An 18,678-nucleotide genomic window follows, 5' to 3' on the forward strand; every position below is an offset into this window, starting at 1 on the left:
AGGTTTACTCTTCTTAAGATTCAACTTAATATGTAATTAAAGTATTTTTAAAGTGTTTAATTAAATTTGATTCCTCTTTTTAGAATATATGACCTTTTATTTAGAAAATTAATTAGCATTGTCATTATTTTACTTTCAGAGCTGAGTGATCTAATAAATATGAACCTCAAATAATAATAGTACTTTTTTTTTTAAAGGAAAAGATTCTTTTTTGCAGAAATGGGAATTTTCTCTGTTTAGCAAAACTATAATAGAAAATATTAAACTGAGTTTTATAAATTAGCAGTAAGAAATTGAGGACTGCTGTTACAAAATTTAAAGTGAAAAGTTAAAGTTGTATATCTAAATACTAATATATTGGCAACAATCAGTCTACAAGTGACTATTTTCCTTTAAGTGTCTGAAAACTTTCAGAGCGGTCAATTAAAATTTGATGGGACTGTATTTTATTGCTTGTCTAGTCGAATGACAGTTCCAAGGTAGTAGTCTTTGATATTGTCATTGATGTGATGTATTATAACACTAACAAGACTTAAATTTGTGGGACCAGTTTTTCATTTGCTCTTTACATAGATAAGCACTAATACAAAGGCTGGAGAAAGGAAGTCACTTAACAGATTCATTTATATTTTGTATTATCAAAAGATAATGTGTCATTAGCCACTACTTAGTAGAGAACCACTTTAGAAAATTTAGTCCTTGTTCTCAGAAGGTATCTTTCTGGATGTGAACTAAGATATAAGCAAAACACAAATATATTGCATGATATGAACAGACATCTAACTTAAGTAATACAGAAGAGTAATTTTATTTTATTTTTAAAATTTTTTAGAAGAGTAATTTTAGAATAACATTGGACCCGAGAGATCACAGGCCATTGTTAGGTGCTGAAAATAATGCTGTTTGGTGGGAAGGATACCACATAGTTGGTTAGTAGCACATTACCTTTTAGTCTAGCTAACTTTTCACTCTTTCTTTCTTTCTTTGCCTTAAAATGATGGAATGCTGATAAGTTTGGGAAAGTTTGTTAACTTTGTCATTGCTAAAAGTTAACTTTTAGGAAAACATAACTGAAAGCATATTATACACTTACCACGGGCTTTAAAAATAATTCTGTTAGTGACAGTGTATTTCTTCTCCAGAATAAAATTTCTTCAAGATATAAACTAGTTGTTTTCTTGAAGTGTGATTTGCCTTTATGGTTATTTTAAAGGAAATGAAAGTATTTGAGGAGTGATTGTTTATTCAATAGTTATTTTTGAAGGCGTGATCAATCCACTTGTAGCTTTGTTTTTTGATTTTTCTGTTGAATAGTGATTACAGACTAATACTCTCAGTACATCTTTTGCAATTAATCTGTGTTTAAGTAAAAGTTGTCTTCAAATAATAATATTTCAAGTGACCAGTTGAACACTTCCATTATTTTTAATTAAATGTAACCTTTTCATAGATGCAGAATTTAACTATTTAAATAAAATTCTAGGATATACAATTTACACGAGAGTTTGTTTGGAGGCTCTAACAAGGGAATGCACCTTCTCTTATTCAAAACAGATTCTTTTGAATGTGAAAATTTCAGTCTTGAATTCAGGACTTGACTTTGGACATGATGCACATGGAAGAGGAAGGAAGGCAGAATCAAGCCAAGTTATCCTTACATCTAGTTTGCGGAGTAGATAAAAGTATTGTGGAGATAACTACAGGTTATTTTTTTAAGGCCCTGCAAATCATGATGATATGTCATTCTGTTAATTGTTTAGTCTCTTGGTTTGTAATCTGGGAAATCTTGCCATGGTCTCTTGGGTGAGAGTCTTATAGATAACACATCTTACCCATACCTGGAGTCCCACAGATTTAGTGCCCATTCCTTCTGTTTAACCTTAGCCTAGATTTTGCTTTTTGATATCTTTGTTTCCTCTCCTCCAAAATGGGGCTTTGTTCTATTGTTTTGGGATTTTTTGACAGCTTTATTTTAAAACGTCTTAAGTTATTTTCTTTAGCCATGTCAAACTCATGAGAAGATTTAAAATAAAGTTGACAGAGAAAGCTTGTAATATTCCCTTTCTTTAAGATCTCATTTTGGAAGTCTGGCAACCATACCTCTCATCTTAAATTATGGAATGATCCTACTTAGTAGAAGCCAAAGAAAATTAATTGAGAATAGAGACGTATTGGGGAGGTGAATATAAAATGGTTGATATGTGAAAAGGCTGAATTAGGGAGCAAATTTTAAGGACTTTTCTAGATTCTGAGCAAGTAACGGGAAAAATTTAATTTTGCATCTCATTCCCACTTTGTTGACACTACAGGGGAGCTTGGGTTCTTTAACTATTTGTATGATAATAGCAGTAACTGTAGTAATAATTGTTAACGTCTGTACCAGGCTGTCTACTAATTGCCTCACACAGATTATCTCATTGAATCCATGATAACAGTGTTATCATGTAGGTACTACCATTATTGTTAACTTATAGATGAAACTCAATTTACAGAGTGAAGTTAACTTATTAGCTAGAAGGTGACCTAATTCAGATCCCTCCCGACTCAAAAGCATCTATTCTTAACCAATAGGCATCTTACCTCCTCTCCAAATGGCTAACAAATTGATGTTGTCCCAAAGACAAAGTATATTGAGATACTGTACCAGGAATTTTTTTTTAACCCACAGAACAGAGGGGGCAAAGGAAAGTGGTAGGGAGAGATTAGAGAGGAAGACAGGAAATTTTAAGTATTCCTATAGATTTCTGTTGTAGGTAGTAAGCTTTGATTTTTAAGGAGACATTGAGTTATGGAAATAGTTATGTAAAGATTTGTAGATGCTTTTGTATTTTTATTTGTATAGATAAAGGTGTGTTTGTCCAGAATGTTTGACATTTGTAATCTAGCATGCAGATGTCTTCTGAGATTGTCTCTAAACTGTCACTATAAAAAGATATGCAGAATTTTAAAAATCGAATTTTTATATGCAATTAAGATGATCTCTTTTGTGTTGATTCACCAGTTAATTTGTTTAACAAATATTTTCTGAATGCCTACTGTGAACCAAGCATGTGTCAGATGTTAGAGATTGATTTAAAGACAGATAAGACAGTCCTTGCCTTACTGATTTTACCCCCTAGTATGTAAGATAATCAAGTAAACACTTATAAGGATAAATAAGCACAGAGTGCTGTGTCAGCACATAGGAAGGTGTTGATCCACTGTAGAGATCATACATCGGTTGCAAGAAGAAAAGAACTTTAAAATGTCCAGAATAATGAATACAAGTTTCCTATCATGATATGTACAATTTCTATTGGTTAATTAACCATAAGTAAATTATTAGAAATAGCAAGGTGATCTTTTTAAAAAATACCTATGCCTGGGCCTGCCCTTAAAGGTTTTGATTATTTAGCTTGGGGTGGAGCCCATGCATGTATATTTTTTAAAAAGCAGCCCAGTTACTGTTTCGAGCTCCTGTGGTTGGAAACCACTGAAGTCTCATTTGAGACAGTTCTCCTAAGACAGTGCTTGCTGACAAGAACACTTTTGATGTTGCTAGAGAGAAACTATTACTGGGGAAAGGAAGATTTGAGATAGATAGATAGATAAGATAGATAGATAGATAGATAGATAGATAGATAAGGAAACACAGATTTAAGATGCTTCTACATTAAGATTAAACAACTTCCTTAGGTAAGAGTAATCATTCCAGAAAAACTAAAGAAAGTATTAAGATGTCTCTTACATTCTGCTTAAAAATGCTCAGAATACAAAATGGCTCCCACAGATCCACCACTGAAGAGTCCCACATAGAAATAGTAATACGAATAGGAGATAACACAAAAGAACATTTGTTTGTGAACAGACCCATAATTACCCAAATCTGAAAAAAATTATAATGGTAAATGCCTGAATGAATTTTGATGGTTTGCCAACTAGAAGAGAGCAGATGAAGGACAGAGGGAAACTTGATGGCTTTTTAGATGGGAACGATTGGGTAGATAATGAATGATCAGTGAATGCAGGATTCTAATTCATCATGTTACTTAGAGGGTAGACCACACATTGTTTTATTTCTTTGAAGTTTCCTTGTGAAGAGGAGGAAAGGGGTTGTGTTATTATTTTATCTGTTTCTCTACGTAGAGAAAGGTTTAGAATGCAACCGGTGACATGTGAATTAATGGTTAACTAGAACCATAAGGAGGGTTTTCTGGGTGCTATCTACCAGATGGTTAGTCTCTAGTCCCTTTTTCTTTGATTTGTTTGATTTTATTGTTGACAAAACTATGATCCAAATCCATTAAATAAATTGCCTAAAGTAGCACAACTAATTAAAAGTAGAGCAGGACTAGATTTAAGGCTTTTGGCCAAGGAGATCATTACCCTTTTCACTATAGTACATATGCTGCCTTTATTTTTTAGAATTGTATTCTTGCATGTTGAATTTTCTAGTCTAGTTTTCTTTTATTTTGTATTACAATTTGTCTTCTGAAGGTCAAGTAACCTGGTTTGGTTATGAAAGTCCTCGTAGCTTCTGGGACTATATCAGAGTGGCTTGCCGGAAGGCTTCACAGAATTGTATCTGCAGCATTGAAAATATGGAAAATGTCAGTTCCTCTAGAGCTAAGGTAAGAAATAAATAATAATATGCAATGTATATAATCTAATCCTAAACAGTTTTGACCCAAATAGAAAATTCTGAGCTCTTTGCTATGTAATTTTTTTTTCTTTGTTGGGATTAAGCACTTGACAAAGTTTAACATCTTTTGTAGGCTTGTTTCCATTTCTTTTAATTGCATGTAGTTATTTTAGAATGCTGTTGAATCTTCACTGTGGCCTTAGGAATAGCAAAAGGATTTGTAGCTAGTCACTATGAATTTTTTTTTTTTTGAGAAGCACAATAAAATATTTCCTATTCTGTGAGGTTTGTACATTTCTTGAATTACCTAACCCAGTGGCCCTCAGTGTCCTGAAGAACCCTGGAGGTCCATAATGTCAAAACTATTTTCATATAGTACCAGGGTGTTACTTGGTTTTTGTGCTATGTTGGCACTTGCACTGCTGATACAGAAGCTATGGTGGCAGAATTATTAGTTCCTTAGTATGAATTAGGGCAGTGGCATCAAACTGTACTAGTAATCATTGTGTTCTTCCTACTGCATTCAGTCTTAAAAACAAAACAAAATTAAAAAGCCTGTTTCACATGAGAATATCCACGATGGTGCAGTAAGCATTATTAATTTTATTAAAATTCAGCCATTGAATGCCTGTCTTTTTAATATCCTGAGTAATAAAATGGAAAGTACACATAAAGCTTTATAGCATATTAAAATATGATGGTTGTTTCAAGGAAAAGTATTCATGTAGCCATTCAAATTTGTGAGCTGAATTAGACACTTGTGTCATGTAATACTATTTTTACTTAAAAGCATAGAAAGTATAGTTTTTTAGATTTAGGCATTTGGTAGAATTTTCTTGAATAAAAATGAACAAAGTAAGCCTTTTAATTCAAGGGAAACAGCTGACAGCATTTGTTGCCAATGGTAAAATAAAACTTTGAAGTAAAAATTAGAATCTTAAAAAACTTGTATTTACCATCTTAAGACCAACAATTTCCTTGAACTTAGACTTTTCTGATAACAATGATGTTGATATTAGAAATGTATTTTAACTTGTTTAATGAGATGTGTTAGCATTTGGTAAACCTGCAAACCTCAAACTTTCCAAATGATCATTGCATGGAATTAAAAAATCATGCATGGGTAAAAGATCCATTTTATCCAGTGGGTTTAATGTAATACAGTATGAAGAGTTCATTGATATGGTTATAGATTCCATGTTGCTGTTAGCCTTTAAGGAATTCTCAGTTATTGAATTTTAATGTAGAATCAAAGGAGAATGTCCACAATTATCTAAAAAGGCTATAAAAGGTGTCCTTTTGCAACTGTGTATCTAGTGAGGCTAGATTATATTGCCTTCATATGCTTCAGCCAAAACAACACCTTAGATTGAATGCAGCAGCAGATACCTAGTTCACGTTTATTAAGCCATACATTAAAAAGATTTGAGGGGAGCCTGGGTTTCTCAGTCAGTTGGACAACTGACTTTGGCTCAGGTCATGAGCTTGCAATCCCTGAGTTCAAGTACCACATCGGGCTCTGTGCATGATCTTGTGGTCGGTGAGTTTGAGACCCACATCAGGCTCTGTGCTGACAGCTCGGAGCCTAGAGCCTGCTTTGGATTCTCTATCCCCCTTTCTCTCTGCCCCTCTCCCACTTGTGCTGTCTCTCTCTTCCTCAAAAATAAATTAACATTAAAAAAAATTAAAAAAAAAAGATTTGAAAAAATATAAAACAGACCTACTTTCCTCACTAATATTTTTGTTTAGGAAAAGAGAGTTATTTTTAATAAAAGATGTTATTTACATTAACATTTAATGGGTTTATATATATATAATATATATATATATTATATATATATATATAAAATCTGATTTTAGAATTTTATATATTTTTTATCTAATATTTTAGAAGTTTTCAGTTTTGACTTGTAATACAGTAAATATCAATAGATAAAATCTATATAAAAGCACTTTGGAGTCCTCAATATTTTTAAGATTATAAAAGGTCTGAGTTGCTGATATAACCTATATCAGCTTTAGTTTAGGAGTTTTGTTTTTTTTACTGGATCATCATACTAGCTTTCCTTACTATTTTTGACACTTAAGAGTTACAGCATGAAACCCGGGTAGAAAATAAAGATTGAAAACAGATACATACAATTGTAAGATCAAGACATAATTCAGTTCAATTCATTATTTCATAGTTACAAACTTATAAATTACAAGTCTCTATAATAAATGAAAATAGTATAGCAATCATATTTCAGAAGTATAGTTTCCAAGTTTATTGTTCCTGCATCTGTTTTTATTTAGCATATTTTTTCTTCTGGAAAATTATTAGTTAGCAAAATTGATAAAGATATATTAAAGTTAAACATTTTGTAATACATAAACTGAATGTTTTTTAAAACGAGATTTATAATATTTAAGTGACATAATTAGAAAGATAGTTAAATATTTTTAAATTATACTATATAAGCATTTTTGGATAAAGTTGATAGCTGTGATTTTTGGCGCCTTTTGAAAACTAGGGCTGTAGATTGCATTTTGTGAAACCACTGCTGCCTCCTTCACTGCCGCCAGTCTGAGCAATGGTTAACTTTCTGTTTCATTGTCTTTGAACTTTATTAGTTTGAATCAGTTTTCTTTCCTGTGTCACACATTTTTTAAGCCAATAAATGTCTTCATTTTTAAGTCAATTATAGCTAGATTATTGAAAATGTTTTTTCTTATAGATGTTTAAAACTTTTTTTTTATTTTAATGGCTTTCTTCTGAGCTATAATATTGTGTTAGTAGTCCCTTTAGCCTCTGTTTTCTCAAACTATTGAATTTATGCATTTATTTACATTTGAATTATCTGATTGACTACAGGTTTAGAAAATGTACAATCTGAATTCTCCTTTGCATCTTAGTTGAGTTTATATCAGGTTTCCTTTCATGTTTTCTTTATGGTTTAAGAATCATATTGGGGGCTCCCGGGTGGCTCGGTTGAGCATCTGACTCTTGGTTTTGGCTCAGGTCATGATCCCAGGACTGTGGGATCAAGCCCTGTGTGGGACTCTGTGGTGAGCTTTGAGCCTTCTTAAGATTCTCTCTGTCTTGCCCTCTGGCCCTCTCCCCTGCTTGCACTTGCTTGCTCTCAAGAAAAAAAAAATTTTTTTATATTTTTAAAATTTAAAAAAATCTTTTCTTCTGTAGGTTAAGATTAAAAGGCAAGATGTAATTTGAATGAATGAAGTGTATAAAAATAGTGTCCCAGGTGTTACATAAACTTTATTTTCTTATTTTCAAATTAAAAGTAGGAGCAATTGATAATGAGTGTATTCTAAACCCCTTCAGTATAGGAGAGAATATATTTATAGAACTAGTGTATACCAAAATACAAAAGGTAATTGTGAAGTTAACACACATTAGATATGTAGCATTTGGACTTGGGTGTAACACATAAATGCAAAACCCAGCTGACTACCTCTCTTAATGAGACTCTTGGGAATAGGCCCTGCACAGCAAGGTGCTGCCCATCAGAGAGAGTTAATATTTATTCTGTAAAAAACCAGTGTTGAATATCACTGCATAATAATCAGGTTCCAAAATCTGGCATTTATATCTTTGTTTGCTCAGGCCTCAAATAGATTCCATTTACTGGGGAAAGAAAGATCAGTGATTTGCCTCGTTATGCTGGGGAAAGTCTACAAGCAAATATTACTTCTGTCTTTATTCATTGTGGTGGGAAGAACAAAGTATTTAATCTACTTATTAAATCACACGTGCTAATGCCAACTGTCAGGATTGAAGGATTAAGCAAATACCTTAGATGGCTGGTTTATTGAGACTTCGAGCTGCTTTCAGGAGTAACTACTAGCCTATACAGCACTCACATCCAGTTTTGACATTTGTGAAAACTTATCAGAACCACAGCATCAAATTTACCTGCTAAACAATGTGCAACTCAGTACACCTGGGACCAAGCAGATCTTCATTTTTGAATTCTATATAAGAAGCAGAATAACTTTGATTACACCTTTAGGGTTATGTGGATGACATACTAAGCACTGGAAGACAAGATACCTTACAGAACAATGACTAATTCAGTATGGAAACTTTCTTTAACTTTAGTTGCATTGATTTTAATCAGGATTGTCTGTGTCCTACAACTACTGTACAACTCAGATTCACATCGTAGAAACTTGCCACCATGGGAGATCTGATACTTGGTCACTCTGAGCTGAGATCTGTGAAATGCTGACAGTCCCTTTCTTAGCTCAGTCTTTGTCCAGCTGAACCTATTTGCCAGGGCTTAAAGAAAGCCTAACAGTGGAATACAGTATTTGAATTAAAGATCATTTCTGTAATCTTTACATCTCAGGTGTATCAGCAGCTCTTCTTTCTACAATACGCAGAGGTTCTGGGAATGGGATTTCTGTATATGGGATTTCTTATTTAAGTTTCAGACTAGAATTAGCACTCTTAGAAAACTAACTTCATCGCAAAGGGCATTTATTTTACTCTCTTCTGAACACACCCATCTTTCCCATCTGCTGTTGGACTGATTACTTATCAGCATAATAGGGGATTTCTGACAGAAATTCCCTAAATGGATCCTTAGTTACCACTGTTACTGATCTTACATATATTTCCATTGGATTTTCTTAGTATTCCAACTGATTTCAAGGTCAAGAAATTCTTTTCCTCCTTCTGTTTTTGTTGTTGTGTGAGGCAACAGCAATTCCAGCATATGAGCTCTATACTGTTCTTGAGTTCTTCTTGCCTTCCTGCCTATCTTATGTAGTTTTCTTTTTCTTTGTTTTTAATGGTTCTTTTTTTTTTTTTAAGTTTATTTTGAGAGAGAAAGAGAGCAAGCGTGGGGGAGGGGAAGAGGGAGATGAAGAGAATCTCAAGCAGGTTCTACACTGTCAGCGCACAGCCCAAGGCAGGGCTCGAACTCATGAACCATGAGATCATGACCTGAGCCAAAATGAACAGTCAGATGCTCACCTGACTAAGGCATCCAGGTGCCCCTCTTTTTCTTCGTTTTTAAGAACAGTTCTTGTTTGTGGCTAAGTTAAGCTTTCCTGGTTTGTGGTTGCTTACTCTGTACATTTCTTTGGTTCTTGAGTTTAACATATTGGACCAATTTCTGAATATGCTGGCCATACCAGCCATTCATATATTCATGCATTCTTTCATCTGATATATTTTTGAGCACCTATACTATGTCAGAACTGTGAATGCAGTCCTTAACACATTTCTAGGACAGAAATCCCTAATCCTTCCTGGTCTTTTTTGGTCTCATCCTCTTGTATACTTTTTCCTTTATTCAGAAGCTGACTTTATCACTGCTCTTTCTTAGAGGAAGGTTAGCCAAATTTTCTACCGAAAGAGGTAGGGACAGTGGGGCTATTAATCACAGATACACCAGAGTTATCAAATACTAGAACTTTACAGTAAGATAGATTTGTGAAGACATGATTTTTATAATCATTTTCTATTACTAACAAATCTGTCTCCTCTTGTCCCTTAAACCACCGCTTGACATTTCCTATTCCTAATTCTTTATCGTGATGGCTGCAAACCTGGAAGAATGGCAGACATACTTGGGGAGCTTTAAAAATAAAAAAATGGTTTCCTAGGCAGAAACCAGAAATACTCTGATTCTGCCCATTTGTTTTACATTCTTTCCATTTTAAATACTAAGTTCATATGAATCTTTATGAAAGACCATTTTCCTCACATCATTCCTTTTCCCCACTTGTCACTGGTACCTCTAATGCCTACTGGCAATGAGCAAGTTACTTATCTACTTTAGTTTTATCCACTTATTCAACAAGTATCTATTGACTGTCTACTGTGTGCTAGAAACTGTTAATAAATATTGAGGATACAGTGGCATTGGTGAAAAGATGACAGAGAACAAATGTTGTGTAATGTTTCAGTAATTATAACAAATCAGTGTATATATAATATAATCTCAGGGGCCTTAAAAAAATGAAACAGGTTAAGAAGTTAGAAAGTGATCAGAGTGGTGGAAGAAAGGACACTCTTTTAGATAGGTTGGGTAGGGAAGGCTTGTGTGATGCAACAACATTTGAGCCAAGATGTGAATTACAGAAAGAAATGTGCTGTTCAAATGGTAAGCAGAGGAAGCAGAGTATGTTAAGAGTTTAGATATTACTCTGAATGCAATGGGGAGCTACTTGAGGGTTTCTTTCTTTTAATTTTTTTAAATAATAGGGTATTGTAATGTGGTTTGCATTTCAAAAAGATCAACTGAGTGCAGTATGGAGAATGCACATTGAGGGAGTCATAGTAGAAGGATGTAACTGAAGTAAAAAAAAAAAAAAAAGATGATCCTGGAGGTGAGAAATGAACCAGTTTCTGCTTCTGGTGATTACAGAGTAGCTTGTATCAGAGCATCACTTCTGCCAACAACGGTAGAGTTTGGATAAAATACACAAAACAATAAATTTAAGACATAAGAGAACAGACAAGGCATGAGGACTTAAGTGGCCACAGTACTAGACAGAAGGATCGTACATGAGGTGTGAGCCCTACTTTCATCTTGGCTGTTAGCCTAAGGACATTTGTCTGTTCACATCATTGATACAGAGTCAATCAGAGAGTGCTGGGAGTTCTTTTAGTTTCTCTAGGCTAGAGAAACAGAAGGTGGAGCTTGGACCTGCCACTGAAACCAGGACTTTATTGAGATAGCTGTAGACAGATGTGTCTGAAGTTATACATGCAGTTTTCCTGTGAGGTGTTTGCCAACTTTTAGCTACTTGAAGCATAGAGCAAAAGTCTCATAAACCAGGCTGAAAGCTGCAGGTAGGAAGCTAAAAAAGCTGATTATAAAGATTTCACAGTTTTGTTCTGGAGATAAAGAGGTTAGAGTTTAAGGTCAAACAAGTTGGAGGGGCCTTGTAAAATACTGTAGACTTTTATTTGTGACCCCAGAAAGATTCCACCTTGGGAGTAAGAGATATTCAGACAAAGACCAGCCCAAAAAAGTCTTAAAATTGGTGCCCTTAAACAGTGAAAAGTGACGTTTAAGTACACTCCCTTCCTACCTGAGCAAAAATAAATCTAGATAAAGGTAGCATTAGTGCAGCTACAAACTTTTATATACAGTGTCCAGTATTCAATCAAAAACCGCTCACTATGCATATCAGGAAACAAGATCTAATGACCAAAACTAAGAAATAAAACAAGGTAATTGAAACAGATCTATTGGAGATGCAAATAGTAGACTTTTAAGTAATTGTAGAAAATATTAATAAGGATTAGTAGTACCAGAGAACTGAAGTATGTAAGAATGTATAAATATTCATTCAAAATACTCATTCAAACCAAACACATACAGAACTTATCCAAAAATTGATCATATGCTGAGTTATAATTCATTTCATTGAATTTCAGATTGAAATAATCTCAAATGTATTCTCTGATCACAGTGGAATTAAGCTATAATTAATAACAAAAATATAACTAGAAAATGCTTATGTGAGTAAAAATTGAGAAGGACTTCTAAATAAGTCACAGATGAAAGAAGTTAAAATTAAAATGGAAAAATAAATGGAAAGTAGTGATAATGAAAATATAACTGTAAAATTTGTGCTTAGAGAAAAAAAGACTTACGTAGGCTCTTATGTATTAAAAAAAAAATAAAGGCTGAAGGTCATTGATCAAGGTTTTCATCTCAAGAAGCTATTTAAGAAAAGTAATACATCCAAAAAGAAGGAAAGAAATAAAGGGAAAACATTCAATTAAATTGAAAAAATATATACAATAGAAAAAGCTCAACAAAACTAAAAGGTGGTGGTTTTAAAAAGATTAATACAATTGGTAAGCTTCTAACAAGACTATTCATACAGAGAAAAAGATTATAAATTACCAGTATCAGAAATAGGCCAACCAACCCCATAGGCCTTATAGACATTAAAAATCCTAAAAGGATATTATGAATAATTCATACCTATAAATTTTATTTTTTTAAGATTTATTTATTTATTCCAAGGTGGGGAGAGGCAGAGAGGGAGGGAGAGAATCCCAAGTAGGCTCTGCACTGTCTGCACAGAAACTGATGCAGGGCTCAAGCTCACAAACCACAAGATCTTGACCTGACCTGAAATCAAGAGGAGCACACTTAAACCAAGTCACCATACCTAGGAATTTTTAAATTTAGATGAAATTGACAAATTCTTTGAAAAAAATTATAAAACTAACTTAAAAAGGAAGAAAACATCTGAATATTTTGGTACCTAAAATACCAAAGAAGTAGAATCTATAAAATCTTTCCCTTGCAAGCCCAATTTTTAGTTGAGTTATTCTTATAGATTTGTAAGAATTATTTGTATTTTATAAATGAGAGCTTTTTGTCATATGTATATAATGCAGATATCTTTACCTACTCTGTAATTTGTCTTTTTACTCTCTTAAATGATTATAGGTTATCCCCTGAAACAGGAGGTAGAGTGTATAGAGTGTATAGATTTTAGTTCAGTTAGGTTGGTTGGTTTGGTGGTGAGATGTTTCCTGTCTTCTCAATGTGTCTGTTTTTTGTTTCCTCATAGAGTAAAGTAGGGCTAGTATTGTAACTCACACAATAAGTATTGTGTGAGAAGATTAAGTATTTTAATGTATATAAATATCTTAATGTATCTTAAGCCAGAGCTAAGCATATATTAATTAAGCCAAGCTGTAAGGCTTTCCCACTTTATGGCCCCAACAACTTTTATAAGTCTGTTTATCTCCTGTTCTAGTTAAAGTTCTTTTGTTGAAAGAAAAGAAACTTAAAATTAGCACAGTGTATTATCACAATATAATAGAGAATTCCACAAACATACAAGGACAGGAAATTAGGTGCAGGCCAGTTTTGCATGAATTGAAATTAATAAATCAGGAAGCAGGGCTTTCCCCACATTTCTTATCTAGCAATAGCACAGTCTCCTGTGTCTAACTTTCTCTGGCGGGCAACTCTCCCACCTTCTGCTCTGGTGAAATCATAGCCTTTTGATTCAAACCACCACTACCAGTCTCTGTGTCTTTCAAAGGAAATTTCAGGAGAGAAACTTGAGACTGCTGACCAATGGCTTGCTTCTTCCTTCCTTTTGTTCTGATCATCCACTGCTGTTTGTAGGTTCCCCAAGGCTTACTCAGCAGGAATAATAGACTGAGCCCTGGGCAAACAAAAAAGGGTTTTGAGTTTGATGAACAAGTTGACTGCCCTGCTAATCACATTCATATCGTTCCTTTTTTTCACAATACTGCTGCTTCTAGTTGGTCAGGTTTTAGCACTGTCTAGATTGACTCCTTTTTGATCTTTCCTATCCAGAGGTTTGGTGAATTCACTAGAGGTATAGACATTTCTAAAGAACGTTGTGTGTGTTTTTTGTTTTTTGTTTTTTTCTGGGCACCTGGGTGGCTCAGTTGGTTAAGCATCAGACTCCATTTTGGCTCACGTCATGATCTCAAGATTTTGGCTCAGGTCATGATCTCAGGGTTTGTGAGTGAGTTCAGATCTCATGGTTTGTGAGTTGGGCCCTGTGTCAGGCCTCTCATATTGACAGTACGGAGCCTTCTTGGATTCTGTGTCCCTCCCCAGCTTGCTCATCCTCCCTCCCTCCCTCCCTCCCTCCCTCCCTCCCTCCCTCCCTCTCTCTCTCTCTCTCTCTCTCTCTCAAAAATAAATAAGTAAACTTTTTTAAAAATGCTTTTTTTCTCCATACCAGGTGATTGACCATCATGTATAATGATTAGCATCACCTTTATTCTCAACTGCCATTGCATTGTTTTGATTTTCTATCTCATTAATCTTCATAGATTTTCTGGAGACTGGTGGGAGGGCTGCGTGAAAATGAAAGCAAACGAATTAAAAAATTCTCATTACAAATGTGACCTCTTATATTCTTTAATTTTAAACAGAGTCCAGGAGAAATGCTTTGGATTATTAAAAAAAACAAAAACAAAACTGGCTAGTCTCAACTATTGAATGATACTACCCCTTTCAAAAGTAAAATTAAATTATTCACATTTAGTCAGAATTGTCTGCTTATGTGATTTTCTACCAAAATATATGGTTTTGTGTAACTTTATTTTGAGTTTGTTTTTTCCAGTTAAAATATTTGGTAATAGTTTTAGAATGTTATGGGTGCAAACTCAGTAACTCATGATTTGGATGCATGGTACGTAATGAAATTTGGTTCAATATTAGTTATGTAAAACCTCCCTCTGGAAGGATAGGTGGGAAGTTTTCTTAAACAAGTGGTGTGGCAATGGTCATTAAAAAAAAAAAAGAATGGACTCTGTTCTTCATGTTTTATAAGGGGACTCATTTTAATTAGCATGTTGATTTGGGCATTGAAGTAAAGAGTTTCGTAAAGTCTCTGACACGAGTAACTCAATATTAATAGTTACCTCTCTTCAGCGGATAGAAAATTAGTATGACATACGGTACCCTGTATATTTAGAGAAACAAATGACAAAAAAAACAAACTTTATATAATCAAAACCTACCTGTTCTTATCTACTTAAATATTTTTTAGTCTTTATCAAATGTATATTTTGACTGAATTGTTCTTTACATATTAAAATGCTTATATTTTTGATGACAGTGGACAAAATATTTTTTTAACTTGTAATTTTTTTTTCACATTTGATTCTTTCTTCTTCCTTTTAGGGTAGAGCCTGGATTAGAGTAGCACTCATGGAAAAACATTTATCTGAATACATCTCTACAGCTCTGAGAGACTTCAAAACAACCAGGTTTAAAAGTCTTTTTGATTTTCAAATATGTATTTAGAAGAATCACCTAAAGATTAGAAGTAAGAATAAGATGAAGATTCATTCCTTTCTTAAGTCCATAGCTATTTTATTTCCTCTTTTTTGTACTGCTCAGGTAAACCCACTATCTTCTCAGGAAAATGCCATTTGTCAGCTAACCATGCATCTTCTTGGGTTTATCTTTTCAGGCTTTACATTATACCTAGAGTATCTTTCTGAATCATTTCTATTTCTCACACTTTTAATAGTTGAAGTCCATTCTCTCCACAGGCTTTTCCCTGACCAATTTGAAGAAAAATCTCACCATCAGATTCCTATAGCATTCTTTCTCTTTCTGTATTACACTTATTTTATTTCTTTCATTTAATTCATACATATAACTAGTGATTGCTCAGTTGTCTTTTTAAGGCAGGCTAGACTAGTGTTGTTTTTCTTAGGTTGTATGCACGTAAGAGATGACATACTGTGCCATGTTACTTTACTTTTTTACAATGATAAAAGAAAAGGTTCATATTAGGACAACAGGCATGCCTATAAAACTCTGGTCTGCTAATCTCTATGCTTATAACTGTTATTAAAAAAATGATTTTCTGCATTTCAAAAGTATTTGTAAATGAAAATATTCAGTACTTTCAGTACCTTAAACATGTACTATTCAATACAGTGGCCACTAACCACATGCCACCATGTAAATTACTGTCAGTTAAGAGTAAATAAAATTACCAAATCGCTTCTTCAGTTGCCATGTCACATTTCAGGTGTTGAGTAGGCATGTGCAGCTAATGACTACCAAACTGGACAGCACATATGTAGAACATTCTATTGGACCACACTGCCTTAGGCACTTCTAAATTACCATACATATTACTACCTCATAAATCATATTTCTGAAAGAGAAGAAAAGAGTGACAACTATAAACCAGTTTTGATAGAGCAGTTAGGGCCATATATAAAGAACTCATATATCTGGAATCTTAATTTCCATGTCCTGTTGCAATATTTGGCATTTTGGATTTTGAGAAAATGTGGGCATTTATTATGATACATTTTTGCTTTGTTTTTTTCCCACTTTACTTAGGTATAATTGACATATTTTGAAGTTTAAGGTGTACAACATGTTGATTTGATACACTTATTACTATCAAATGATTACTGTCATACCACTAACACTTCCATCATGTCACATAATTGTTTGATATATACTTACTGAATTCTTTTATTGCAGTACGATTCCTTGGGCAGTGAAATGATGAACTCTTAGATGTTTGAGATGAACTTTGTGAAATGAAAATTTTGTTACTTCTATTTATTATTTCTAGTAAATAAGTTTAATTATGGAAGATACTAAATATTGAGGATACTAAGGTTTTGAAGATAAAAGTAGTATAAGAATCTCATAGATCAAACCTATAAATCCTAAATCAATGAAATCAAAATGAAGTTTACACAATAATCATCTCCTGTGCATTTGCAAAGTTGCATTAAAGTTATGATAGTCTTCTGAATAGAAATTAAAGCATTGATAATCTAAGTTGTTAGTCTTGCTTCTTAGACAAATGAGTGGAGTAGAAATAGTTCTTGAATAGATTATTTTTAGACTGAGTAGTTCAAATATTTAAAGGGAAATGCTTTTTGGCTTGTTCTTAGGTGTTAGCTGTCTTTTTTGATAAAAAGGAAATGATTCGTCTCTAAAAAAGTCCATGAAGTAAAAATACTCTTGTAAAAATATATAAGCATACATTATTGAAACAGAAACATGGCTTAGTAAATGTTTCTACACATATGCAAGCAAATATATGTTTATATAATATACGCACCCATAGTATTTAAGTGCTAATACAATGGCTCTAATTTCCAGAAAAGGAAGGAGGGTGTTATTTCAGAATTCTCATCTTAGAAGTTAAAAAATGCAGTTGCAAAAAGTCTTCCTTTTTAAAAGCAAAACAAAACTATGCTATTTTTTTTTTTTTTTTTACTGAAGTCAAACCAAAGAAACTTCTTAATTATAAATAAATTTGATTGTGAACCTCTGGCTGAAACATACCTATTTGGAAGATTAGCTTTGTGAAATGCAAGCAAACTATTGGAAAGAATAGTTATACCTTACCTTTTGTCTGGATGCTCCCTGACATAAGTGCTTGTAGAACAATGAGAAATGATCTCTGGTCCTTTAGGAATCTTGAGAGTATCTGAATCAAGTGTTCTTTTCTTGTTCTACTCTTCACAGATAAAGAGTAATGACGTCCTTTAAAATGGTGATGCAAGTGTTTACCCCAGGACAGAAGGAGGAGCTACATGAGCTAAGATAGGCAAGCTTGAGAATAATAATCTGTGAAAATCCAAGGATAAGATTGGGTGAAGAAGTAGGGGAACAGAAATATAGTAAATTATCTTGTAGGAGCACATCACATGGCTCTGTAGTGTTAGAGAAATACAAGTGATTTTATTTTTTGTTTTTTTTTTTTTTTTTTTTGTTTGTTTTTTGCTAAGATGGAGGATGTCTTAGCAGTTGGAAACAACCCTTGCAGGGTTTCTGGTTTAGGGATTGAGGGGTTACTGGGAAATAGCCAGAGTTGGGAGGTTAGAGAGTTGAGATTAGAATCCAAGCGTAAAAAAAAAAAGGTGGGCAATTGTTTTTGTAGGTTATTGGGAAGACTGAGAAATAGAGAAGTAAAGTAGAAACTGAATTAATTTGTTCCAAGTTTTAATTTCTCCCTACCCACAGACTGAAAAATAGTTAGAAAAGTTAAGCTAAAAAACACAAATGTGATACTTGAAACAAGATTGAAACCATTCTGGTAAGAATTTGAAGTAACAAATATGGAAAATATGAAGTAGAGATAAAATTAGTTTTGTAGAGACCTGTTTGTTACTTTACAATTGTACCACAGTACTTAATTTATGACAAACGTTGTACTCAGAAGAAATAATAATTTTTTTATACTATAGTAGGTGTAAGAGAAGGAAGGAGTGAAGTATGAAACAAAACTTCAAAAATTAACTGAGCTGTCACAAAGTGAAAAAGGAGGTGATAAATACTTTTCCCACTTACAGAAAAGTAGATAGAATAGTGAAAAATTACCATATCTTTCAAGAGCTAAGAAAGACTTAGAATCTGAATCTGTTTAAATTATAAAATATAATAATTAAATATTTTATAAATATATATTTAAAATATATTAAATATTAAATATTTTAAAATAATTTATTTCATAAAAATATAAATAAAATATTTATATTTTATATTATTAAGATGAAAAACATTAATAAAACTTGCTTGTGTACTACTACCTTATTT

The 18,678-nt window shown here is 33.2% G+C and overlaps 1 protein-coding gene across 1 annotated transcript in view; it reads left to right on the forward strand.

The window, feature by feature from the left end:
- The window catches only part of RUNDC3B (RUN domain containing 3B), a 145,659-nt gene that overhangs the window by 52,955 nt on the left and 74,026 nt on the right, over positions 1 to 18,678 (forward strand). The window contains exons 3-4 of the mRNA XM_049641390.1: positions 4,477 to 4,610; positions 15,277 to 15,362. Of these exons, the coding sequence (XP_049497347.1) occupies positions 4,477 to 4,610; positions 15,277 to 15,362 (220 nt within the window). The remainder of the gene's footprint in view (positions 1 to 4,476; positions 4,611 to 15,276; positions 15,363 to 18,678) is intronic.

This window comes from Panthera uncia, chromosome A2 (genome assembly GCF_023721935.1).
Source record: "Panthera uncia isolate 11264 chromosome A2, Puncia_PCG_1.0, whole genome shotgun sequence".
In the NCBI taxonomy this organism is placed as follows: domain Eukaryota; kingdom Metazoa; phylum Chordata; class Mammalia; order Carnivora; family Felidae; genus Panthera; species Panthera uncia.